This window comes from Eucalyptus grandis, chromosome 1, assembly GCF_016545825.1.
Source record: "Eucalyptus grandis isolate ANBG69807.140 chromosome 1, ASM1654582v1, whole genome shotgun sequence".
Lineage (NCBI taxonomy): Eukaryota > Viridiplantae > Streptophyta > Magnoliopsida > Myrtales > Myrtaceae > Eucalyptus > Eucalyptus grandis.
The window spans coordinates 31,137,621-31,165,425 of NC_052612.1; the positions used below are offsets into that span (position 1 = coordinate 31,137,621).

The window sequence follows — 27,805 nt, forward strand, 5'->3', positions numbered from 1 at the left end:
CCACCGATTAGCTCTTAGTGGCTGACGACCACTAGCGAGTTTATCCTTTGTGTGTATTTTATTCTTATGCTTTTCAACTTTCCATATTTTGCAAAAATATCCATGGATTTTGTGAAATTATAAAATTACCTTTAATTAGGCTGTAATTGCAAATTCTATTTAAACTTTTGATTTTGGTGCATCAACACCATCCGGATGATCATGTGATATATTTTGACTTAATCCATAATAAACTTAATTAGGCCATTTGATCAAGTTTCGACTGTCAGGTCGAACCAACAGCCAATATTTTATCTTAAAGGGGGACTATATAAGATTTTTCCCTCAAAACTTTGGGGAGTTTTGATAATATGTATTTTTAGATATGAACAGGAATTTCTCTCTCAAAACTCTCTCCTCTCTCTCTTTCCCATCACTTCTCTTTCCTTTCTCTCTCTCTCTCACGCTCGCAGATTGCTGCGTCGACCACCGATCGCATGGAGCCCCTACAAGCTGAGTACCAAGATCCATCAGCTCCTTTCTTCTCCCATTGTCGTTGCTTGGAGCCCCAATGATTGCCGGAGCTCCTCAATTAGCCCGATCAACTGATCGGACCAATCACTAGCACGAGTGGTGGTGATTCCAGTTGTCAATTCAGTGTTGGTCACGATGACCAACTGGCATCCCTCGACGTTGCATCACCTCTAATCATCTTCTTTAAACTATCTTGAAGAACCAGGTGACCGAAAAACCACTTAGCTACCACCGGAGGTCCTCCAATTGGCCAATCTCTTGTCGGTGGCTTGAATTGATTCAAAACAAATCAGTTCTGTCCAGCCGCTGATTGAGGGCTTGATCGATGCCAATCCGGTCCATCTAACCATCCATGGCATCCCTTCAATGATCCTTGATGTTCGTGATCCATTCCATAGTTTAGGTTGTCAATCGATCGAGCTCGTTTCATTGAAATCACACAAATGTAAACAATCAAAACTTGAATTTGATGAAATGAGATTGAGCCGGTTGATTGGGCCTAGGACTCAAACCCTAGAACTATATCTCATGTTTAAATTTGTGATTTGGATGTTATGTGATGATATTTGATGATGTTGTGTTGATTGAAGCTGAGATTGAATATGATTTTTACATGATCTACCTAGTTTTGCAAAAATCGCATGCTTGAAAGTGACTCTATATTAGGGCTAACCTAAGGTCCTAAACCTCATTATTTGTCTCAAGGTGTTCTAGACATATGTTCTACATTTGATAAGCTGCAATTTGATGTATTATGGGCCTCAAATGGAGTTCGTTTGATACCTAATTGCATCTTAGAAGTTGGATGATTCTGCTGGATTTTTCATGATATTATGGTATTTTGGTTTTTGAACATATTTTTTTCCTAATTTTCTCCATGGAAACTGCACAAAAATTGTGTTGGTATAACATTTTTTTCTAGAATTTTTGGAGCTTAGGCTAAATCTAAAAAAAAAAAAAAAACGTCACTATGTTGTTCTGTCCTGTTTGAGTCTGTAATACCCGGGTTTGTCAATCTACATGTTATCCACTTTGAGCTCACTGGACCCTCACAGTTTTGTTTCTTTGGGCTTCGCCCAGAAAATGTGTATGTATAGATAGAGAACCCAAAACCTTATAAACTAGTCTAAGACTCCCCTAGGCAATATAGGACAAGAGATGCACCCCTCCCTGTGCATGTTGAAGAGCGAGGCGCAAATGCACCACCATCCCTCCTTCTCGCGCACTGCCGCTTGGGCTGTCACACTTTTCACCCCTTAGGAGCACACCATCCTCACTATAGCCCTATATATGGTTGAGAGTCAGTTTTGATACTACCTGTAACATCCTAAATTCAACATTGTACACATATTGTCCACTTTGAGCCCCATTGGACCTTCACATTTTTGTTTTTTTTTTTGGTTAAGACCTTCACATTTTTGTTTCTCTGGGCTTCGTCTAAAAAATGCGTATATACAGATAGAGAACCTAGAATTAATCTAGTTCAAGACTTTCCTAAGGTGATGTGGGATAAGAGACGCACTCCCTCCTTGCACACGTCCGGGGACTGAGGTGTGGATGCACCACCATCCCTCCTCCTTGCGCACTACTGCTTGGGCCAACATACTCTCTACCCCTTAGCGATGTGGGATAGGAGACATGCGCTTAGCCTTGCTGGTGTATTGTCGAGACGTAGCCTCCTTGCCACCCCTTTGTACTCTCATGAGTATGAGTTGTCACATTCTTCACCCTTTAAGGCACAACACCCTCGCTATGGTCCCACACGTTGCAAGAGTTGACTCAAATACTACATGAAGTCACACTACAAATCCTATAGAGATAGGGATGACACATCCGTCCTTCCACCTGAAGAACACAACCTTAAATTGCCAAAATCGAAGCCCCCCGCAATAACACTTTCTCTCTTATGGCCTATAACTAAAGGACCTAAAAAGATTGAAAAAAAGAAGGGAAAGTAACCACCAGCTTAGTGAATAGTATATATTTTCTAAGAAGATCAAGTAGCTACTATGCATATATATATATATATATATATATATATATATATATAAGTACAAAGCATAACCGCTAGTTCATAATCCAATTCATTAATATACATATCAAATTAAGTACATTCATTTCAACAAAGTTTTGTACATGTCGGAAATACACATTTAAATCTACTATCATGATTCAAATATCAATGATCAAGTTAATTGATTAATCTCTATTATAAAAAAAAACTACGTCAATGGTCCATCTATTGATTCATCTCATTTTAAAATTCATGTCGATGGTCTATCCATTGACCAATCTTTCACTTAATATCAAATTATATCATGACAGAATGCCTTGTGATAATGTGATCAAGATTACCCTTTAGCAAGGTCTCTACTTACAAAGCCATTGGCTCGATCCAAAAGGATATCTTAAACTCGATATGCATATCTATAGCCCCTCCATAGGTTCACAACAATATTTAGCACCAAACTCACAACCTTCAATATCTAGAAATTCAATTTATAATCAATGTCATGATCCCCAATGTATTTTATAAACCAATCATATAACTTTTTGTAATTCAATCCATCAAATAAAATATACTTCACAAGACATTTTTCATAACATTGCAAAATCCATTTCGTAAACTCTCAACATTTCAAAACGCCTTTTACTAAAAGGTTTTTCAAATCATTATAGATTCATTGCATAAGCTAATTCGTAACCCATTACATAGATATATATATATATATATATATATATTCGCAAAATTTTTCTTAAAACCATTCTCGAACAATTTCAAAATTTCTTTCACAAATCATATTTACGACAAAATATCTTTCTCAAATCATTCACCAACATGAAAATGTAATAATTGGTTGATTCAGATTTTTATGCAATAAACATACTCCTTCGTTACTTATAATATCTCAAATCTCTACCATTTTCAATATATAAGTTCACAAATTCATAGAACATATAGCACCATTCGCCTAGATATGCCTTAAACCAAATAACAATGCTCAGTTGATCCAACGAACTCACATTCTTATCATATGAGTGAGAAATAGTATCAAAACCAAGTAAAATGTTATCTCAACTACACTCAGCTAAACTAAACTTAAATGCCAACATAATAACTTTTACACGTCAACAAATTGCTCATCTGAAACAATTATTTAAACCAAAACTCAATGCGGAACTTGGTCTTAGAACCCTAAAATCTCACTTTGGAGTCATCACGTAAAATAATCGCGACATTGTATTTTATACGTAGGAATTTTCAAAGAATTTTCACATGTTATTAGATTATTGGAAACAGTTTATATTCTACATAACCCTTGCTGCATTTGACTGATGATGTATCTTTTAAAATGTTTTCGTTTGAGCTCCTTAAGAGTGAAACTAGTGTATGATGTCTCCTAGACATACTTAGAGCATATCACAAGCTTCATAATGATGTATGGCATGCCTCACTTGAAGATCATTTCCTATGTGAAAACGATGCACCAAGTTGACATGTCACAACCGAAATTACGTGCATTTTGTCATGGGTGTTCTTTAATGGTAAGTTGCTTGTCAATGTTAATGAACTTGTGTGACTTTTTGTACATCGATTTAGGGCTAAATTTATTAACCAAACTTGATAATCACATTTATCCCTACATTATGTTCTAATTTTACAATCTTCATGTATTGTTTAAGTAGCTTAACAAGCCAATTATCATGCATTGTGTTCTGCCATTCTTATGACTGATTTGCACACTTTTGCAATTGTCACTGTTTGACCATGAATTCAACCTGAATTGAACTCGACATCTCTTAGAAAGTCTTTGGAAACATCCCAATCTTTCTAATGACACTAATCTTGCATCATTTGGATTTCATTTGATTTTTTTTTTCCATTTTTGCAAAGTTTGCCATGAAATCTGCTATGAGTAAAATTCGGAATGCTCATTCTGCCTTTGTTTTTTTTTTTTTTTTTTTTTTTGAACAGCATTCTGCCTTTGTTAAGTCAGAACTTTTTCTTTTTTGTATGGATTTTTCAATAAGAATTTTGAGATCGGTTCCTTAATAAAACTTGTTTTTCTTTCTCATGTATATATCGTGGTGAAATTTCAGAATTTTTAGACATCATCTACCAGGACAAATTACTGTTGATTTTCCATGATGTCTAGCTGCCCTGCTCTGTTTCCAATGTGATGCTACGTGTTCTTGAATTTTTATAAATTCATATGTAGCTCATCTTAAGAAACTTCCTTCACAATTTTTTTCTTATTGTGTGCTTCATGTTTTGTAACTTTCCTAGGGCCAATTACCCATGGGTCCTATTCCAATTGTTCTGATTTTGATTGTCCTGTTTGGTACTCTTTGATATGATTCTTGCTGCGATTCTCTTTTAGAATTGTTTGGGATATCTTGAATGCTGAATTGGGATTAGTTGTCTTCATGAAATTTATTCCAAATTTCGCAATCTTTGTTGTTAAAAATCCTTAAAAATAAAAAGGCCATCTAGGACCCTTTGTCAAATCCTTTTGTTTTATTGCAAAATTTGTTTTTTGCATTACAAAGTGATTTTGGTACACATGATGCCTCCAACATTAACCATTTTAGCATCTATTAACTTTTGATTTGACATTGAACTCGTTGAGGTTTTTATTGTATTTGAAATGCTTGCAACATCCATTAGTAGTGCATGATATGCGCCTCGAATTAACCATGGCAATTAAATGCGTCCCATAACCGAGATGTACCTATGTCAAAAATACCTCATCTTCTCATCAATGTTTCAAATGCATTTAAAATTTTTGATGCATTACATGAGTCATACATGCATAACATCTCTTCATTTTTTAGAAATGCATGTGATTTTGTTTGGCACTTGATGACCGAATAAGTGATCTAGTGTTGGCTCACTAAGCTTGCTAATCGATTAAGAACCAAGGTCCAATGGTCTGCTTGTATATTTACTTTCAACTATGCATGTGGTTTTTAGATAAACGCGTAGGCGTAATGCATGATCTCGCGAGAAGTCCTAAGTCATACTTAGAACCTGTTTAAGGACTTTTTAGCATAGGTTGCCACGCGAGAACACAAACGGTGGCCAATTGTTATAAGTCACTTTAAAATTGGAGTTGATAGTTGTCTTAGGTGGTCGTTGCATGAATCACAAAGGCTGATTCCGAGGACAAATTTGATCAATTATACATTTTGTCCTAGTTTCTTGATTGTTCTTTCTTGTTTTGTGATTGTGATCGTTTTATATATTTGTAATCATGATTGTTTCTTTTACTTTGTAAGTACCTAGTCTTAGTATTAGATTAGGTTTAGAATAGGTCCATGGAGGTAATGATCCCCAAGACATGAAGACGATGAGTGGTCAATGTCCAATTCGACCCTGTTTTGTACCATTTATTTCCCGATATATGTTTTGGGTTACCTAGCGTTGTGTAGATATCCGACGAGTTACGGATTTCTTTCTTTCGATTTAACTTCCGTTTATGATTGCATGCTAGATTAATTGATTTCCTTAAACTGTTTTTTAGGCATTTACTTACTACACCGTCCTTAAATTTCAATTGATTGTTTTCTTTCTTTTTCTCTTTTGATAGAAATAGAATAGCATGAAATTGAAAATCCACATATGATCATCTAATTGGTTTTATTGGCATGAAAAATGTAAAAAGACAAGCATGAACACATTTATAAACACAACAAACTATTAGTACCAAAAAGGTACTAATAGAAATGTTAGCATAACTTAAATCCCTAAACCTTAGAATTTTTAGTTGCATAGATATCGAGGACCACTCCCGACTTTCGATTGGATTTCCTAGCCGATCCCCAAAAACAAGACTAGTGTTGACTCATAACTTTCATATAGATTGTTTTAAACTACTCATAAAATATAAATCAATCATTCGTGAGGGATATGAGTCTCGACAAGACTCACCGTGGTTTGGTATACTCGACGTGAAAATTGCCATAAAGGATTAATCGATACCATCCTTTTAGATGAAAGTACTATCAACTATGTAGCACGAACACTCTCCGGAAGCCTTCGTGTCGTGTCTGACACTCCAACACGTCCCGACACGCGGTCAACGAGTGTTGAAAAATCCGACATGTGGTCAACTCTCTCCGACACACGAGTCTAGAATTCCGACACGCGATTCTGACATGCACGGGGTCAATTTTAAAAATTTCTAATACTTGAGGGGTCAAAATATACACAAAAGAAATAATAAAAGAAGTAATAAAATTGCTATAAATATACACGCACGAGGTCAAATTTTTTTCAGTTTTTTTTTTTTAGAATTTTTTTTTATTTTTCTTAAAAGTCTTTTACCATGAGAGAAGTAATAAAAAAATGCTATATATGATAAATAAATAAATTTAAAAATATCATTTCAGCATTTTTCTTTAAACAATGTTTTTTTTTTTCCTCTAAGTTTTGAATGATATTATTTAATATTTTTCGTGTAAACTAATTCTAGGCTATTTTTATTATTTATTTATTTATTTATTTATAAAAATATATTTAATATATAACGTATGTGAACGTGTCGAAATTCTCTATTTTTAAGAAATGACGTGTTGGCGTGTCATGTCGCGTGTCTTGTATACGTGTCAGTGCTACATAGACTATCAAGAGGGCTAGTATGGTAAGAGTACCCTTAAATTCATTATTCAAACCCAATCTCCTTTACAAAGGTGTATGATATGTGTGAAAGCAAGTCACGATAACTTTCGTTGTTACACGAGGTACGAGCCTGGATGAGCTCATGACTGTGATCAAGTAACCTCACATGATCTATCTCAAAAAATGAAGTGATAACATTTTTTTGGACACATACCATGAGGGAGCTCCCATGGTATGTGTTGCAATAACGACTGAGGTCGGGTCACGATAGAATTTATGCAAGAACGAAAGTGTCGGACTCTCAACTCAATTATGCATTTCACCAACAGAAAATGGTAATAACATTTAGTCTCGATCAAATCATCCTTGATCAAATTGTAACAACGAGGCCTTATTCGATAGAAAGGAATCGATTTGAAATGGAGTCGTTACTTCAAGATGCGATTTCATTTCATCTGTTTGTTCTTGCAAAAGATGTGGAATGCTCATTCCTCCATCAAACAGGGACAAGAGCCAGTCCTTGGCTCGACTTATGGTGTGGCCAATATGGCCAATCCATTCCTTGGCAAAATATTAAGAAATATTTATGCATATAATGATTTTGAGTGTATCCTTTATTTTTATTGTCACACATTATCCGTTTCAAAGATATTTTAACATTTTTCAATCCAAAATATGCAAGCACTATAAAAGGAATCATCATATTCTTTCCAAACTTATTTTTCCCATACACATTCAAGAATTACAATGCGTATTTCATTCAGTTTTTCATTTCATTTTCTTCCATTCCTTCCTTTATTTCATTTCTCGCTCGTTCCATGCTGTTAGTTATGGAGTAGGATGTGGACATGGATGTTTTCTTGAAAGCAAAAAAAAAAAAAAAAAAAAAAAAAAGGGAGAAATTTGCACTTACGGATGTTATTGCTACATAAAACTTAATCATGAAGTCATTGTCCCGTGGATGTAACATGAATGAGCCGAATCTGTTTGGCCACCAAGGAACAATTCCTAGCTTACCAAGCAATGGCATCAAATGCTAATCGAAATGGCATTGTTCTGAAAGTCAAACATTATATAATGGTCGCTTTTAACAAAGCGTCATTAACCACACCTTTGCCCAAATGCAGACGTGCGCTCCTGCATATTCCAATGTTGCACGATCTTTACTTCTTTGTGAGCCATCTTAAAACGCGTGTGATGACGTTTTGCAGGGGACATTTGTCAGTGTTTGAGATCTCGACTCGATCCGCGAGACAAAATTTAATAAGTCAGAGCTCAATATCACTGCATTTCCTGTTTTACATCCGTTCGGTGGGCCATCTCCAAACAGCTTTTGTTAACACTCATGAAAAAGCTTTAAAACAAGAATTAAAAAAAATATTTATATAAAGCAAAATTTAGGATTTACAAGCATTCAAATTAAACGAAGCCGAATAATCTGGAATGGTTTTTTTTTTTTTAAGCTTTTTTCGAATCATATTATTTAACCTTTTTGCCTTTATATAATGTAGAATTCTTGAAAACTTCAAAAGTTACGTTACATTGATATGTCAATTCCACAATTATTTAAAATATATATTATAATTTTAAATTTTGATGAAAAAGTAAGAAAAAGTTAGTTTTAACTTTTTAGAATTCACAATGAATAAACTCCAATATATTCATGCATTTCAAGGAAAAATAATTGGCCATTCACCTTTTCCAATTCTAAAAGCATATATATCACATCTTGATAAAGTCTTCCCTATCGATGTTGGTGGCTGAATGGCATGAGTTGCTGTTTCTAAAACACAAGATCATGAGTTTCAACATATGCTCATTAGTAATTTGTGTGACCCGCTGGGGAATTGCAGTAAAAGCACTCACCCATCTTAACTCAATATATCACAAGTGGTGTTGAGCAATGAGCTCTTCACAGTCTTCAATCTAGAATTCTGTAATAGGTGCCATAATAATATCCGGAGAATAAGTAGCCATAACAGTAGTACTTCCCAACTTGTATGGGGGCTCTATATGAACAATATGAAAAGTTATCTCCAATCTTATGGAATGATGCACAAAATTATTGAAGTTTTAATTTTTCAATATCTTAAAGTCTTAGATCTTATATCGAATGATGCTTATGTAGAATTATTGAGGCATTTGTATTAGGCCTATTTTCACGTGAAAAAGGAGCAAACTAACATAACAAACCATAATTTGAAATGGTCATGATTGGACCATTTTAGGTAGCAAGTATGCTAGAGATTTCAAAACTCATATAGTAAATAGATCTATGAAATTACATGGAAAATAATAAGTGATTATTTAAGCTGGTGGATCCATTTAAGCACTCTAATATTGGACATTAACAAGAAAAAAAGATGGCTAGTTTTGGTAATAGCGAGATTGTCATTTATTATACCAATGGTAAGTGTAACCTCAAATTTCAAGTTTTCAACACACAAAATTTAATTACAAGTCACAAAATAGATAAGTAATTAATAATGACCACTGGGAGTCAAGTTTCTTGTAGATTTTTTCAAATGCTTTTGGGCCAAGGATTTTACCATCAAACACTGTTGCAAAATTATTTATTAGGTACAGTTATTTCGAATTTGATACAACACTTGCCAAAGGCTTTTTGCACCCTCTCGTATGAATCCCAAGTTTTTCCTTCCTCCATAACATGTCTTGCTGGCAAAGGAGGGACTCCGTCCTTTTGAGAAATTATTCATTGTACTTGTCCTAAATTGAATATTCTACTGCTAGATCTTATGGGATCTACATGAGACTATTGAGGTTATACCTGAGTGGTGCTCGGTTTATAAGTGTGAGGGAAAGTCTTACATTTTAAGCTAACTTTTTGGTTGAGAGAGGTCTAAAATTACCCAACACTAGTATTAGAGCATAGATTGCCAATAAATTTGGACCCAACAATCATATGAGAGAGTTATGAGTTAGGCTCAATGTGTAAAGAGGAGATTATTGAGTTGGTCCAGAAACACCCAATATAGATGTATCATTTTCAATAATTTATATTCGATTCATTACGTGTGCTATACTCATCCTTGCATTGAGCGGTGAATACTATTTTCTTCATTTTATTTTGGGCTTCCTTCTTGGCCATGGCTATATAAACACGACACCACAAAATCGCCCTTGCCCAACATTATCATCACATTGAGGTCCCTCTCTCTCTCTCTCTCTCTCTCTCTCTCTCTCTCTCTCTCACTCTCACGCACACACGGAGACACGCAGACCCACGTACAGACAAACAAATACGCACACAAAGAAGAAGAAAACATGGAGGTATCAATCCAGTCAATTGCAGTAGTGACGATTCTGGCCGTCCTAACCACATGGGCATGGAGGGTGGTGAATTCGGTGTGGTTGAGGCCGAAGAGGCTGAGAGGCTCCTGAGACAGCAAGGCCTTTCCGGCAAACCCTACACCTTCCTCTTCGGTGACCTCAAGGAGAACTCGCGGTTGCTCAAGGAAGCCTACTCCAAGCCTATCACCATCTTCGACGACATCAAGCCCCGTCTCTTGCCCTTCTTGCATCAATCCTCCCAAACCTATGGTATGCACATCTTCATGCTATCACTCTTTGTGGCACTAATATATTCCTATTCATTAACACTCGCTTGGTTTCGTCCGTTGATCAATGCTGTTTCTGATGGAGTTTCAGAACATTTGAATTTATTGTCCGTTCATTGAAAATTAATGCTTCCCCGTTTTGAGTTTTGGCAACCAAAGATGTTAATACATCTCAAGTCCTTTAAATATGCTTATTTTGATATACAAGGGATATCTTACTCTACAAAAGTGAACATCAAATAAAACTTGCATGCGACCATGTTGTTTGATATATATTTGCACAACACAACACGAATTTCTGGGGATAATTACAAAAAAAGAAGAAGTTCTAAACATGTTATAAATATACCAATTTAGTTTTATATTTTTCAATTTTGTCAATATAATTTTAAATATTTCGATAATTTGCCAACACAGTCATTTTGGTCGATTTTAGCAAAAAAATTGTTGATGTGGATATGAGTCATTCTAAATTTTTGCAGTTTTTAATAATTTTTATAATTTTTTTTTTCCGTGGCAATACCCATGCCAGCCTTAGGCAGGGGTGTCAAATGAAGACCGAAACAGGGGCGTCCCGAGCGGCGACTACCAGCACCAGTACGGCACCTTCCAAGGCGTCGCCAACTACCCGCCGCCGAACCCGCCGCACTAGCAGCCGGCGATCGGCTACCCCCAGCCGGCGCCTCCGCCGGGCGCCACCGATCCCTCGGCCCCTCCTCCTCCACCTCCCACTATTACCATCATGGGTATCACACCGTCCCAGGTACAAAGTCGCTTCCTTTGGAATCGCTTGCGAGCAGAGTTAACTTCAGGATGTAAAGTTTGAAAGGGGCTGTCGGTGAAAGTTCGATACAGGGATCATTTTTTTCGTTGATCCTGGAATTTGGTCGTGGTGCATTTGAAATTTCTGTGTGATCATGATGGAATGCTTCTAGGGAATCTTGGGATTTTGATTTTGTCTTATGAACTGCCAATATGCTCACCTCTGTCTATTCACTCTAGCATGGAATGATGTATTAATGGATATGGTTTATCCGGTGGGTTTAGTTTTTTGGCGAAAGGTTCAGCATCCTCATCTTTTGAGACATTGGATGTATGGGGGCGTGGGAGAGGAGTCCATGGAAGATGTTGAAATTATGTGAAATTAATCGGACCAGCACGTTTGTCCTCGTTTTGTTGACTCCTTTGAACGTGGCCGCTTTAGCTGTCAATCATGCTCATACAGAGGAGAATCATATGTTTTGCCCGATGTGTTGTTCCAGGGTTCTCAGAGTTTAAGTCGGATAAAATGCGGAAGCCACTGGTGTCTCGAGTAAAATGCTGTCTACTGAGCATAAATATGGCTCCGCCTATGTGTTCGCCTTACTTTGAAGTCATAAGTGCTCAGATGCGTTTCCAGTTGTGAATTACATCTAGATAGGAGCAGCTAGAGGAAGATGAGTAATTTTAGCCGGCAAATGTGACTGATGGGGTTTCCTTCACTGTAGGTGGTGAAATGATCTGTTGTATCCTTTTAAACTTGATCAGATTCTGTAGGACTCAAAAATTGGAAAATGTGTCTCTGAAACCTTTTCTCCTTGGTTCTCTTTTCACCTTTCTCAAATAGATAACTTACGGGAAAAATGAGAACTAAGTATGCCCATATTGATGATTTTAGTGATTGCCCTGATGAAACAAAAATGATTGATGATCTTCATTCTGTATGCTTTGCAACATTTTACTGGGGAGATTTCATTTCACAGAAAACTTTTTCAGGTTATGCTGTTGCTGAAGGAAGACCAGTAAGAGAATCACGGCTGCCTTGCTGTGGTATTGGAGTTGGATGGTTTCTGTAAGTTACTTTCTTTACCAGTGGGTTGGATTTCATGTATTGGCTAGCGCATAGCCAACTGTGAAGCATGATGGAGTCAACAGTCCCTATAACTACAAGGACTGCGTGACAATTCTTGAGCCTGGATGTTGCAGATTATTATGCTTCATGAGTTGAACATTTGTATATTTTGGTGATTCTTATTGGTACCTGGCCTTCAAGTTTGAAACCAGAGAAATCCCATGTGATGGTTCTTTTACCGAAATCTGAGCCTTATATTCATCATAATTTCGATAACTTTATGATCATCAGCTAATTTAGGATGTCTGATTTGTTGAAGGTTTATCCTTGGCTTCTTCCTTGGTGCTATCCCTTGGTACATTGGACTACTTCTTCTTGTCTGCGGAAGGATAGAATACCGGGAAAAGCCTGGATATATTGCTTGTACAATCGCGGTAAGTCTCTTATCTTTCTTCATTCACAAAAATAGCTACATTCGCTTGTTTGTTACTTCCAGGTAATTTATATGTTCATGCCCCTACCCTCTGTTGTGTGCTTATGCACTCAGTGTGCATACTGGCACCTATAGTTGTCTGCCTTTGTTGTACTCTGTAGAATTAATATCGTCATTCGTCTTACTATGTACCTCTTCCATCAGAGCAGTTCAGTAATACATCACATAAGTTATTGACTTCTCTCCCTTGTCCAAATAGGTGTCTCATGTACAGCTGTATATATGGTTCTTTCTGTCCCGAATATACCACGTAACATGTTAATTGAGGAAGCCTCTACTGTCTTCTAGCTTATCTTTGTCTGGCCCTCTAATGACTTCTTATTCCTGGCAATGCCTATGTTAGTTTATCCTCTAAAATGAAATCCATGTTCCCTGTTGATATTGAACTTCAGGACTGCAGAGTAGATGCTTTTCTATATGATTTTCTTGAGCAGGGAAAAAGTTTGTCTGGCACATTCCTTCATATAGATCTTTTGTATGCATCTCTAAACCTCTCTATATATGAGCCATTTTGAATCCTGGCCTTTGCTTTTCATTACATCCCTCTCTTACATGTACATGTTCAATTCATTTTGCGACGGACAAAAACTGAAAATTCTTGCAATGTCCATATGCAGGCAATCCTGGCAACAATTGCAATTGTCCTTGGTGTCATAAGAGAAGCCGATGATTGGTAACATCATAGCAAATGGCCATAATAGGTATCTGAAAATGGCATGGTTCATGTGATCTAGCTGGTGACTACATGAACAGATGGGGCCATCACGTTATCAACCGTAATTAATCACAAATTTTCCTTCTGTCTGATGAGCAAGGAAAACAGCATGATTGTTGGTCCGAGAAGTCCATGTTTTGGAATCATTCCTAGTCTTCAAGGATCGTTTTGTGGAATTAAGAACAAGGTTATCCTGTCTTTTGATTGGCGAGCCTCATGACGTATGTATATAATCGTTGCTGTGACTATGTCTGCGATGTTTCTTTGAAATGTTATATTGTGAAGCTAGATCTGATGGTCAATACTTTCCTTTTCATCTGAATATCCTGTAAGAAACAATGCGGGAAACGTCCCATATATATATAAATGGGTCCACATAAATATTAAAAAATGAAATGATAATAAAGATTTGTTTGGGGAACGCTTCAATCCATTTTGAAACGAAACGAGTTTTTTCTCATCACTTTGAATGAAATATATATATATACACATTGAATTGACTCCTTCAATCTTGACAATTAAATAATAATAGATTATTATTTTGAGTATGCTATTATGGTGAAATCGATAGACACGCTGCTCTTAGAAAGTAGTGCTAGAGCATCTCAGTTTGAGTTCAAGTGGCGGCATGGCATCTTCTAAAACAAATGGAATAATACATATATGGGTCGAAAATGGTAGATGATATTTCGAATATCTTATCTTGCTCTTTTTGGTGAAGATTCGAGTTGAGTTCTGTGAGCTTGACGGTGGACAATGATTGAATATTATGCTCTTATAATCATGTCTAGTATCTACGGCTTAAGGATAGAGGCAAGGATTGCCATAGATTCAAGCTGTGGATAAAAGAAGATTAGAGACAATTTTAGTCCAAGAAATCTATAGGAACTTATGCAAGAACCGAAGTCTCAGACTCTCGACTCAATTGTACATTTCATCAAAAGATAATGGCGATACCATTTTAGTTTTGATCAAATCATCCTTCATCAAATTGTAAGAACTAGGCCTTGTTTGGTAGAAAGGAATCGGCTTGGAATGGAATTGTTACTTGGAGATGCGATTTTATTGCCTTTGTTCTGGGGAAAGATGTGGAGTGCTCCTCCATCGAACAAGGAGAATAGCCAGTCCATGGCTCCGCTTATGGTGTGGCCAAGATGGCCAATCCATTCCTTCGCAAAATAATAAGAAAATTAATTACATACAACGATTTTGAGCGTACCCTTTATTTTTGTTGTCTCGCATTATCCATTTTAAAGACATTTTAACATGTTCCAATTCAAAATATGCAAGCACGAGAAAAGGAATCGCTATGTTCTTTTTCAAATTAATTTTTCTGAGCAAATGCAGGAGTTGCAATGCGTATGTCATTTCAATTTCTCGTTTTATTTTCTCCCATGCCTTCCTTTGTTTCATTTCTCAGTCGTTCCAAGCCATCGGTTTTAGAATAGTATGTGAGCATAGATGTTTTCTTGAGACGAAAAAAAAAAAGAAAAAAAAAAGGGAAATATGCAGTTTTAGATGTTGTTGCTCCATGAAACTTAATCATGAAGTTATGGACCGTGGATGCAAAATCAAAGAGCCTTATCTGTTTGGCCACGGAGGAGTCAAGATCACCTTGCTTTCCAAGCAAACAGCGTTCTTTTTTTTTTTTTTTTTGCGGGGGGGGACGTTTTTCCAGAAGTCCAAGACATGGTGATTATCAATTGTCGTCGAACCGCTTTCCACAATAAATAAAGAAAAAAAGAAAAAGGGGTCGGAGTAGCAAAATGCTAATCGAAAAGACGTTTTTCTAGAAGTCCAAGACATGGTGATTATCAATTGTCGTCGAACCGCTTTCAACAAGGCGACATTGACTACCGTCTGCCTTTTTGGCTGTGTGGGGCCGACGCTGAACCATCTTCGGCCAAATGCCAGCGCGCGCGCGCTCCTGCATACGCAGGGGATGACGTTTTACTGGGGAAATTGTCAGTATTTAGGATGTTGACTTAATGCGTCTTTCTTATCTGTCAGGAGACATAAGTTGATGTGTTACAGCTAAATTGCACCGTGTCTCTAGTTTTATATCCATTCGGTGGGCCATCTCCGGATAGCTTATGTCAAAACCCATGAAAAAGCTTGAAAACAAGAATTTAAAAATATTTACATAATTTTTTTTAGGATTTATAAACATTCAAATTAACGAAATGAAATGATTTGGAGTGATTTTCTTTTTTCTTTTTACTTTTTTTTTTTCAAATTATGCCATCTCGCACCTACCCTTTTAGCCTTTGTATAATGTAGAATGCTTGAAAACTTCAAAAATTGCTTTACATTGATGTGTCAAGGCACACGTAATTCTTCCACAATTATTTAAAATTGCTTTACATTGATGCTTTTGCAAAAACGAGGTTAACCAACGTAATCGATGCACGTAGATACCGCATGAACAAGGAACTCTCACGGATAACAATGACTCCTTGCCTTATCTTCACCTCTATCCCCAGAACGAGCCAAAGTTGCAGCCAGAGAGCGAACAAAAGCTAGAAAACAACCGAAACGACAACCTGTTGCTCTATTCGCAACCATTCAAGTCGACGTCATATGTACATTAGGAGATGATAAACTGCAGAGATAGTCAAACGATATTGCAAAATTATTTATTAGGCATAAGTATTTCAAATTTGATACAACACTTGTCGAAGGCTTTTTACACCATCACGATGAACAAGATGTGAATCCCAGGTTTTTCCTTTCTCCAATAACATGCCTTGCCAGCAAAGGAGAGATTCCATTGCCGTTGAGAAATTAGACATTGTACTTGTCCTAAACTGATTTAATACGTGTGCTATACTCATCCTCGCATTTTGAGCGGTGAATAGGCTTTTCTTCTCTTTATTTTGGGTTTCCTTCTTTTTTCTTTCATTTTTCTTTCATTTTTGATTCCAACTCTGGTCACGGTCAAGAAGCTTCTTGGCCAACAGACACACGGCTCTGTATGTGCTATGGCTATATAAACACCACACCACACAATCGCCCTTGCCCAACATCACACCATTGAAGTCTCTCGCTCACAGCATACAGACAAACAGATACGCACACGCAGAAGAAAAGATGGAGGCATCGATCCAGTCAATTGCACTAGCAACGGTTCTGGCCATTCTGACCACATGGGCATGGAGGGTGGTGAACTGGGTGTGGCTGAGGCCGCAAAGGCTCGAGAGGCTCCTGAGACAGCAGGGCCTCTCCGGCAAACCCTACACCTTCCTGTTCGGTGACCTCAAGGAGAACTCGCGGTTGCTCACAGAAGCCAACTCCAAGCCCATCGCCGTCTCCGACGACATCAAGCCTCGTCTCTTGCCTTTCTTGCATCAATCCTCCCAAACCTATGGTATGCACTTCTTCATAGTATCACTCTGTGTGGAACTTTTATTTTCCTTTTAATTAACACTCGCTTGGTTTCGTCCTTTGGTCGATGCTGTTTCTGATGGAGTTTCAGAACATTTGAATATACTATCGTTTATCTTGGAAATTCTTACTTCCACGTTTTGCGTTTTTGCGACCAAAGATGTTAATGCATCTCAATTCCTTTAAATAATTGCTTATTTTGATATGCACGCAATAAGGACATCTTACTATACAAAAGCGACATTAAATAAAACTTGCATGTGACCGTGTCGTGTGACAGCAGACCATGTATTTCATTTGGCACGGTGGCTCTTACCAAGTGCATTGCAGGCAAAGACTCGTTCATGTGGATAGGACCAACACCGAGAGTGCGCATAACGAACCCCGAACAACTAAAGGAGATCTTCTCCAAGATAAACGACTATCCCAGGCCAGGCTCCAATCCCCTGGTGAAGTTGCTCGCGGATGGACTCACGAGTCACGAGGGCGAGAAATGGGCACGGCACAGAAAGATCATCAATCCAGCATTCCACATGGAGAAGTTGAAGGTACATGAAACTATTCCCTGGTCAACTGAATTGAACCACACACATTGACGCCTCAGGATTTCTCTTTAAATCCTCCTTTGCTTTGGTCTGTTGCTTTTGCAGCTTATGTTGCCCGCATTTTATTCAAGTTGCACTGAGATGGTTGGTAGATGGGAAAAATTGGTATCGGTAGAGAGATCCTGTGAGATCGACGCGTGGGTCGACCTTCAAAATTTGACTGGTGAGGTGATCTCTCGAACAGCGTTTGGCAGTAGCTTCGAAGAAGGCAAAAGGATCTTCGAACTTCAGGGGGAACAAGCCCAGCTCACGTTAATAGCCCTTCAGTCGGTGTACATCCCTGGCTGGATGTAAGATCTTTCATCATCCATAAGCTAATTGAATCTAAATGAGCTTATGACTTACAATCATGACATTCTAAAAAATCTAACTATCTGATTCGCACGTCTTTGCCAACTAATATGAACAGGAGGATGAAGAACATAGACAAGGAAGTGCAGGCTCTGTTCATGGACATCATCCGCAAAAGAGAGAAAGCAATGAGGGCAGGTGAAGGTGCTGGGGATGATCTGCTGGGGCTGTTGCTGGTGTCAAACATGAAGGAGAATGACGGGATGAGCCTTCATGATGTGATCGAGGAGTGCAAGCTTTTCTATGGTGCCGGACAAGCGACCACTTCGGTCTTGCTGGTTTGGACCATGGTCATGTTGAGCGTGCACTTGGATTGGCAAGCCCGAGCTAGGGAGGAGGTCCTCCAAATCTTCGGAAGCGGGAAACCTGACCCTGACGGCTTAAGCCACCTCAAGATTGTAAGTTCAATGCTCTTTTCCTCTTTTGTTGAGAATGGGACTCATAATAGGTCCGATCTAGAGAGTTCTTCATGAGCATCTTTTATCACATGACACATGATAATCATTCTATAATTACTGGATGCGATTTTCCGATCCTTAGTAGATGAAATGTCTGTTTAAAAATAATGTTATCCTATGAAGATGAACACGACAATGAACTGACAGGACAATTTCTTTGCACACTTGAATTGAACTTGGATTTCCTCTCGACACAAGAACTTGAATTTTTGGACAATAGCCTCAAGCCCCTTTTTCTGGATAAATTACAATATATTTCCATCTCTTCGAGGATATTGATATCATTCCAGCATCGTGATCGTTCATAGATGCTCCTACATGCGCATCTCTACCATATGAATTCTTCTAAGAATTTGTCGTAATCAGGTCACAATGATCTTAAATGAGGTGTTGAGGCTGTATCCACCGGTGACTGAGCTGGGGCGGAAGGTTCCTACTGAAACAAAACTCGGGAAGCTGACCATACCCCGGGAGTCCAGCTCTCAATGCCGACACTCCTCATCCACCATGATAAAGAACTTTGGGGCGAGGATGCCGAGGAGTTCAAGCCAGAGAGGTTTGCCGAGGGAGTGTCCAAGGCCACCAAAAACCAAGTCTCCTTTTTTCCATTCGGATGGGGCCCTCGTATATGCATCGGCCAAAACTTCGCGTTGATAGAGGCAAAGATGGCGCTCGCCATGATTCTTCAGCAGTTCACCTTCGATCTCTCTCCATCTTATGCGCATGCTCCTTCTAATGTCATCACCCTCCAGCCACGATATGGTGTTCAGGTCATCTTGCGCAAGGCAAACTAAAAGTTAGAGATCAGGGTGACATGTAGTGTAGACAAATACGTGGATAGATATAATGTCACACTACACCATTTTTGAAGTTTGTACGTTGTTGTTTAAGAATAGAAGTTTAGTGGTTGTAAACGTAATCAAATGGCCTCTTAACTAAGTGACCGGTTATTTTAGTTTAATAACAGTAAGACGCTGGATGTATCTGAATCTTCCTTTCAGAAAAACCCCAGTAGAAGATAAGCTATGCCTTTTCCTAGTGCTATAATAAACCCATTTTTTCTATTCAGATACTGATCTGGCCAATGACCAGTAAAGATGGCTTTATTATCCCTATTCTCCATATTTTAACGTGCACTAGAGGATACAAAAATTGAACCACATTTCTCCAAAAAGGAGAAGAACCACACCAGCTTTATTTGTGCCAGAGACCTTCAACTGCTTGGTCCAAAGCAAATGGAGCCATTGCCGTTAGTGAAACTGTGATTTGGGGATCATGTTTTCGTTGATCCTGTAATTTGCTCGTGCTGCAGGGGAATTTCTGTGAGATCTTGATGAAATGCTTGTAGGGAATCTTCGAATTTTAATTTTGTCTTATGAACTGCTATCTTTGCTAATTCACTCTAGCATGTGATGATGTGTTAACGGATATATCTTAAAAAAAAAAAAAAAAAAAGTCATTTTCCATTTCTTTCTTTTGCTTTGTCATTTTCAAATAATTTCCTATTCATTTCTATCAATCCATTGATCAAAAGTCAATTCCGAATCAAAAGTTGGCTTTTTACTTAAAAATACTATAAATGATTCTAATTTCACTCTAGCCAAGTTGATTTTCAAAAATTTCAAAGATTTAACCCAAAAATCAACCTTTTAGAAAAAGTCAATCAAATATTTGATTTTTGGTCAAATTTTTGACCAAAAAGTTTGGAAAATTAAAATATCCACAAAAATTTCCATTTTATTTTCAATTTGACTTTAGCGTCAAATTCAGCTAAAAATAAAATTACTTTTGTTCTAGTCATAATTAGACCTAGTTCCTTTTACAAAATTTGATTTATGGATCATTATCCATTCGCTTGTTCATTTAGTTTCGAGAATGGTCATGTTAAAATGCCCTAATTAAGGAATCCAAATCAACAATTATGTTTTGCAAATGGACACTTTCATTGTACTTATTTTCTTGAGATCAGTCCAAATCTGGGATTCCATTTTAGGAGATTCATTTGGGAACTTTTCATTTAGAGGAATTCAACCTTCTTGAATATAGGAAAACCAAGCTAATAAACTAAAGAAATTCAAGTTGATCCATTTGAGACTAAAATTTAATTTCGCGAATTAAGTTTCAATTTTACCATTAAACCTTGATTCATTTATAGCATAAGAGTTGTGACATCAATTCAAAGTCAATTCGGATACAATAGGTTACCCTAGGTATGAGCAATTAATCGAATAAGTGCCTTGCGATATTACTTGAATTCAATTTCGAGTAATTTGTGATTTCGATCAAGAAATTATGTGAAATTGCCCAATTTGGCCTAAAAGTCCAATTGCTTGTACCCATAATGCAAGTCCATTATTTTTCTTGTTAATTAAGTAATTAAGTCAATATAAAATAACTGAATTGCATTTATATGGTTTTAATTAGTTTGCTTTCTTTATAATCGACCATTGTTCCTCAAATTGAACAAGTTTTCTTTCCAATTTGATCCTTGAGGGTCTAAATTACATAAAATTTAGGACTTCAGAGGCCAAGATGCCAGAGCCATCGCCAAATCAATTGAATCGGCATGCATCATTCCTGTGACCGCTCGATTCCCGATACAATCTTGTTTCAAGGTGGAATTTTGGATCGAACGGGGGGGGGGCGGACCAATTGCAAGATTTTGGGATTGAAAATCGAACCGACCGATCATGAAATTGGGAATCGAATTGACTAACCAGCTTTGGTCTAGTCGATTAGGTCTGGTGGAATTGGTAAGTTTGCTATTTTATACCAAAATAAAATTAAATGATGTTGCGTTTGTTGCTTGTGGCATTGTGCATAAATACATGCAGCTTGTGCTGGGAGAATTACCAAAAAGTCCTAAACCTATCAGATTGTGCCAATTCAGTCCTAAACTTTTTTTAGCCAATTTAGTCCTAAACCTTTACGCTTGTGTCAATTCAGTCCATCCGGCCAAAATTGGCCGGCGCCGACGTGGCATTTTTAAATATTTTTTTTATTTTTTTTCGAATTTTTAATATTTTTTTGGAATTTTTTAATCCTTTTTTTCTTTTTCTTTTTTTCCATCATCTTCTTCACCTCCCGGCTGGCCGGCGCGGCCGGGAGGCGAGGGCCGACGAGGTCAGCCTCGCCGGCCAATGGCGAGGCTCGCCCCCCGCCGCCCGGAGGCAAGGGCCGGCGAGGGCGAGGCCCCGCCAGATCTGGCGAGGTCAGCCTCGCCGGCCAATGGCGAGGCTCGCCCCCCGCCGGCCGGAGGCAAGGGCCGGCGAGGGCGAGGCCCCGCCAGATCTGGCGAGGTCAGCCTCGCCGGCCGCTGGCGAGGGCGAGGCCCCACCAGATCCGGGCGAGCTCGGCCTCGCCGGCCACCGGCGAGGGCAAGGCCCCACCAAACCGGTGAGCTCGGCCCTCGCTGTGGTTGGGGCGGAGACGGGGAGGGAGAGAGAGACCCGGAAGAGAAGAAGCGGCGGAGCGGGGGAGGCGGTCGACCGGGCGGGGAGAGGGAATCGGGGAGGTAGAGCCGACTTGAGGAGACGACCGGATGCCCTCGCGCACCGCGACGAAGAAGACGAGTCCCTCCGTCGATTCCCCCGATTCGCCCCCACCGTAACGAACGGCTCGGCTTGATTCCGACCGCCGCGAAGCTCTTAGATTCCGTCAACCGAACCTCGGCGTCAATGGCGGCGTCCGCTGCAACCGAGCGATGTAGCGAAGCCGACGTCCCTCGGACCGGCCTCGATCGGGCGTCCGATCATCTCCCTCAGCCTCGGCTTCGCCTCCCCCGATTCCCTCTCCCGCCCGGTCGACCGCCTCCCCGCCTCCGCCCCGGCCTTGGCGAGGGCCGAGCTCGCCGGATCCGGCGAGGCCTCACCTCGCCAGCTACTCGGCGAGGCCGACCTCGCCAGATCCGGGCGGGCCTCGCCCTCGCGCCCCTTGCCTCCGGCCGGCGGGGGCGAGCCTCACCATTGGCCGGCGAGGCCGACTCGCCGCCCTCGCCTCCGGCTGGCCAGAGGCGAAGAAGATGATGGAAAAAAAAAGAAAAAAAGAATTAAAAATTCCAAAAATATTAAAAATTGAAAAAAATAAAAAATATTTAAAAATGCCACGTCGCTGTTCGATCCATGTCAGCACCGGCCGGCCAATTTTGGCCGGATGGACTGAATTGACACAACCGTAAAAGGTTTAGGACTAAATTGGCCAAAAAAAAAAGTTTAGGACTGAATTGGCACAATTACTATAGGTTTAGGACTTTTTTGGTAATTCTCCCGCTTGCTGCTTGTCCCTTAGGAGTTTCCTCATCCACACAACAAGCTTTTCTCTATACTGCGTTACTATCAAAAGATAGTTCATCAACCAAGGTAAAGGGCCTTTCTATTCTCTCAATACTCCATGAAAGAGTAGTTCTTTAGCAGGAGAGGGATAAGACTTTGACTTGAGATTGCCGACAAGTCTTGTAATGAATGCCGGGTCAAGATCTTGAAAGGCTAATTCTCCTTTTACTTGAAGTTCTCACATTGACGATTTCTCATTTTTTTCTTCCGTGGCTTGACTTGGGATACAACTTGTTGGGAGTAGGTTTTGGCTTGCCTCTTTTCACTTATTAGGAGGGTAGGTTCTGTTGGTATTAGTTGAGCTTAAGGGGCCTCACTGACTAAATCCATCCATAAACCTAGATTCCAATGATCTTGTAACCAAAGCATCAGAAAAAATTCTACGATGACCCTCCTCAAGACTCGAGGCTCCACAGCCAAGATCAGATTCTTTGTTCTTTAGCATCGAAAGCATGAATCGCGTCAATTCGACCACCATCTGCTACCAAACAAGTAGATCCAATTTGCTTCATATATTATAATCGGAGGAAATTAGGAGGCGTTAGGGTTTGTTTATTGAGAAATTTAAAAATATGTATTTAATATATATGATCAACCGATCTGGTCCGGTCAATCCGATCAGTCCAATTCTCACATTAGATCTAGGAACCAAACAGACCGGCCATCGATTCCAAGAATGGGAATTAGGAACCGGACCACCCTCTCTGGGAATCGCCTAAAACCGGGGGGTTCGGTCAAGGAGGTTCTTAGTTCGAGCGGTTCCCATTGTACACCTCTAATTGATCTGATCAATTTGACTATAGCCACTGGCGGAAGAGGCTGATTACGCCCTCCACCGGTTAGCTCTTGGTGGCCGACAACCACTATTGAGTTTATTATTGTGTGTATTTTATTCTTATGCTTTTCAACTTTCCATATTTTGCAAAAATATCCATAGATTCTGTGAAATCACAAATTTACCTTTGATTAGGCCTTAATCGCAAATTCTATTTAAACTTTTGATTTTGGTACATCGACACCATCCAGATGATCATGTGCTATATTTTGACTTAATCCATAATAAACTTAATTAGGCCATTCGATCAAGTTTCGACTGTCAGATCGAATTGACGGCCAATATTTGATCTTAAAGGGGGACTATACAAGATTTTTCCCTCCAAAACTTTGGGGGAGTTTTGATAATCTGTATTTTTAGATCTGAACAGGAATTTCTCTCTCAAAAACTCTATCCTCTCTCTTTCCCATCACTTATCTTTCCCTTTCTCTCTCTCTCGCGCTCACAGATTGCTGCGTCGACCACCGCTCACGTGGAGCCCCTGCAAGCTAAGTACCAAGATCCACCAGCTCCACCAGCTCGTTTCTTCTCCCATTGTCGCTGCTTGGAGCCCCAATGATTGCCGGAGCCTTGATCAGCCCGATCAACCGATCGAACCAATCACTAGCACGACTTCTAGTGATTCCAGTTGTCAGTTCAGCGGCTGGTCGCAACGACCAACCGGCATCTCTCGACGTTGCACCACCTCCAATCATCTTCTTTAACCTATCTTGAAGAACTAGGTGACTGAAAAACCACTTAGCTACCTGTGGCATTCTGATTTTTGAGTCTGATTTCGATGAGACGAGTTGGGCTTTCCATTGATGTGCCTATAACATTTTTCTCTCAATTGGCCACTCACAAGTTAACTAGCCTATCGGTGAAGCCGTTAAGGAATCTAAACGCAATAGACTTGAGAATTTGACTAGGAATCGACTACTCGACCGTGTTAATCTGTAAGGATAATTATGACACCTACAAAATTGATCAGAGACCGGAGATAGGTCGATTTGATAGAGGTATGCGATTAGTGCGTGGCTGATTCCACCTAATTGCAAAATTTCTGTCAAACGACACTAGACCGATTTTTTTTATTATTTTCATATCCCGTGTCCGTATTTGAAACATTGAGATTTTCATGACAACCAAGAGTCGTCAATGTGTCGAAGATGTACTTTGTGGCTCGAAAATAATCGATCATGGGTCAATTGCATTAAAAATTCCTAAAAGCTACCCTCAGATTAGACGTGCTAAAATCACGTTAGATTGAAATTAACCACGAAATTGAACTCAATTTTAGAAATTGAAAGTTATGTCATGTCTCGATTCATTTTAAGAACGTCGACTCATCTTCCAAAATTTTTTTGGAGATTCCAAGATTTTTACAAAAAATCAATTCGGATGATTCAGAAAACAAACAGAATTTCAAATAGGCTAGATAGAAGGGAACTTTGACTCCCAGACCGAGCTATTTGGTGACAAGGAAAGTGTGGAAATTATACGGGCTTTTTCTTCATCAAAATTAGACTTCAAATTGGAGAAATTGAAGATGAAATTGACGTCTAAATTAAGTGAAATTCGGAACTAAGGAGGAGGGCTTGAATTTTGGCATCAATATAAGCAAACATGGATATTCAAAGCAAGAAAGAATTAGGGGACATTGTGATAAGTTTGAAGATCAAAGGGGGACCAAGCTTTAATTAATCAAGATATTTTTCTTGACTTTTGCTTCTCTCTTTCCACCCATCTTCTTGAACGTCCAAGCTGGCTTCCATCTTCTCGTGCGGACGACCCCTGCATCGATGTCTTCAGCTTCAATCTTCTTTGTCTTTGCCGCTTCATCCCTTCATCTCTCTCTCTCTCTCTCTCTCTCTCTCTCTCTGCCACCGCAGTCCACTAAACCTTGTCGCTCCATCGTCGCAACCGCCTCATCCACCATCACCCTCCACCGAAACCCTTCCTCCACTCACATACGCCACTTCCACCCACTATTTCTCCTCTCGCACCACACGTCCGAAGCCACCTCAACTTCGGTCAACCAAAGGAGTTTCTCCCCACCAGAGTTGACCGTCTTCTTCACGTGCCAACTCGCTGTCTCCACGAAGCCGAGCTTCGTTGCCGCATCCACCGCAAGTTCAACTGAAGAAAGTCCAGCTTCTTCGGTCTTGAACCGTAGGCTTTGTTGGCCGATTCTAGCTGGTCTGAGCTTCCCTCGGCCTCGCCGTGAGTTCAAGTCTTGGCCGTTGTTCCGCCGCCGTCGCCATGAGCCAATTTTCGTGCTAACCAGTGAGTTTGTGTTCTAATCCATAATTAGTAGGCTAATGACATTTAGAGGTGGATTAGTTAGCTAATTAGTGGGTTAGTTAGTCTAATTAAGTTTAGGATGGTTTAGTTATTTAGTTAGTTTTAATTAGTATATAGGTGGATATAGTTAGGAATTAGTTAGTTTATTTAATTAGTGTAATTAAATAGAATTAGGTAGAATGGTTAGATTTAATTGTTAGTAGATTATTTAGCCTAGTTAGTTTAGGTTAATTTAAGTAAATGCTTTAAATTTATTTATTTTGTAATTTATTTAATTTCCGGTAATTTATTTAATTACTAAATATTTTCTGAAAATTAGGTTAGGATAGTCGATGACGGAATTTCGTATTGATTGCAATGGTGTATTCAGATTTCGCAATTGGATGTTAAATTGTGCAAATTGAGTGTTGATTGGATTTTTGGTAATTTATTCCATAAATTGTGAATTTCAATATTTATTCAGAAATTCCTTAGTGTCGGGTTTTAACACCGAAAATATTTTTATATACTATATAAAGCAGTGAGATTTTAAATTGGAGGATATCAATTTTTCGAATTCGATCTAATCGTGTACACACACACGACTATTTTCACTGGGTGTTTTTTGTCACGCCCCGATCTTCAGGCACGCGCACATCCCTTACTTTTAGTCGATTTTAAAATGCGATATCCCAAGACTGTATATCGCCGACCCTTTCATTTATATATATGCACAATCGGAAGCAATTATAAATCCCCAAACAATAAAACAATGTGATAGAAAAGCAAGCCATATTTTTCATACTGAAAATTCTCAACTACTCTTTTATACACGCATCTCATAGTATTCTACAATACTATATATACGTAAGTTTGATCTAACATCTATTTACATGCAGACAAGGTCTGACAAGACAGGACGGGATCTCAGTCCTCATCCTGGTCGTACTTGGGGTCCTTCTCCGTGTACTCCTCTTCGGATTCCTCATCAGGGATCTCCTCGTCAGATTCCTCCTCCTTAGGCTCCTTATCTAGGTCCTGAAATGGTTATTCAATAACCATTAAGATAACGTCTCCGCAAGTTCTACCCCCTAAGACCCGATTAGTAAACTAATACACTTTAGGGCCGTCTATGCACAACATGAGTCAGAGGACTTACCTTGGCCTCAAATTCCACCTGCATATTAGCACTGATCAAATAGGCATCCAAGCAATCACATCACTGATCGAAGCATCGATCAAATCGACCTAGTCGATTACATGCCAACAAGACCACTCACGGTCATTTCCATTATTCCAACCCATTTACAACATCAATTCAAGGCAATGATCAATCGACCTAGTCGATTACATCTCAATCAACCATTCACCAATCATTCCATTCAATAAATCAATTCACAACATCAGATTAAAGCAACGTATCACATCAAATCACACTTAGATCGAATCATCGATCAATCAACTTAGTCGATTACATATTAGACGAATCATTTCTAGGTCATTCATTCCCTTCCATATAACCTCAAATGGTATACTTAGTCACAGAGCTCTATCAATGCTCTCGAGCATCGACTTTGCCAAGGTGACGTATACACTAGACAATTGCGTGCGTTATTTAAGGCGTCGTTTTTGCCAGTGATATCCCAAATCACCGAACCACACATGCCTATAACAATGTATTCAATAGACAATTGCGTGCATTCTTTAAGGCACCGTTTTCGCCAGTAATATCCTTAATCACCGAACCACACATGCCTATGACGATGTGTTTAATAGACAATTGCATGCGTTCATTAAGGCGTCGTCTTCGCCAGTGATGTCCTTAAT

General features: G+C 39.1%; 2 protein-coding genes across 2 annotated transcripts; both read left to right on the forward strand.

Annotated features, from left to right (window-relative positions):
• Positions 1-10,476: 10,476 nt before the first annotated feature.
• LOC104451063 (60S ribosomal protein L18a-like protein) lies at positions 10,477-14,143 on the forward strand. The gene is given in 6 exon segments (XM_039318302.1): positions 10,477-10,696; positions 11,256-11,425; positions 11,428-11,476; positions 12,469-12,544; positions 12,864-12,978; positions 13,655-14,143. Coding segments are annotated over 6 exon segments (690 nt in total). The 3' UTR covers positions 13,715-14,143.
• A 2,529-nt stretch (positions 14,144-16,672) lies between these two features.
• On the forward strand, positions 16,673-19,622 carry LOC104448623 (cytochrome P450 72A15). The gene is given in 6 exon segments (XM_039307738.1): positions 16,673-17,119; positions 17,467-17,684; positions 17,787-18,034; positions 18,130-18,490; positions 18,917-19,016; positions 19,019-19,622. Coding segments are annotated over 6 exon segments (1,530 nt in total). The 5' UTR covers positions 16,673-16,842; the 3' UTR covers positions 19,345-19,622.
• The last annotated feature ends 8,183 nt before the right edge of the window (positions 19,623-27,805 follow it).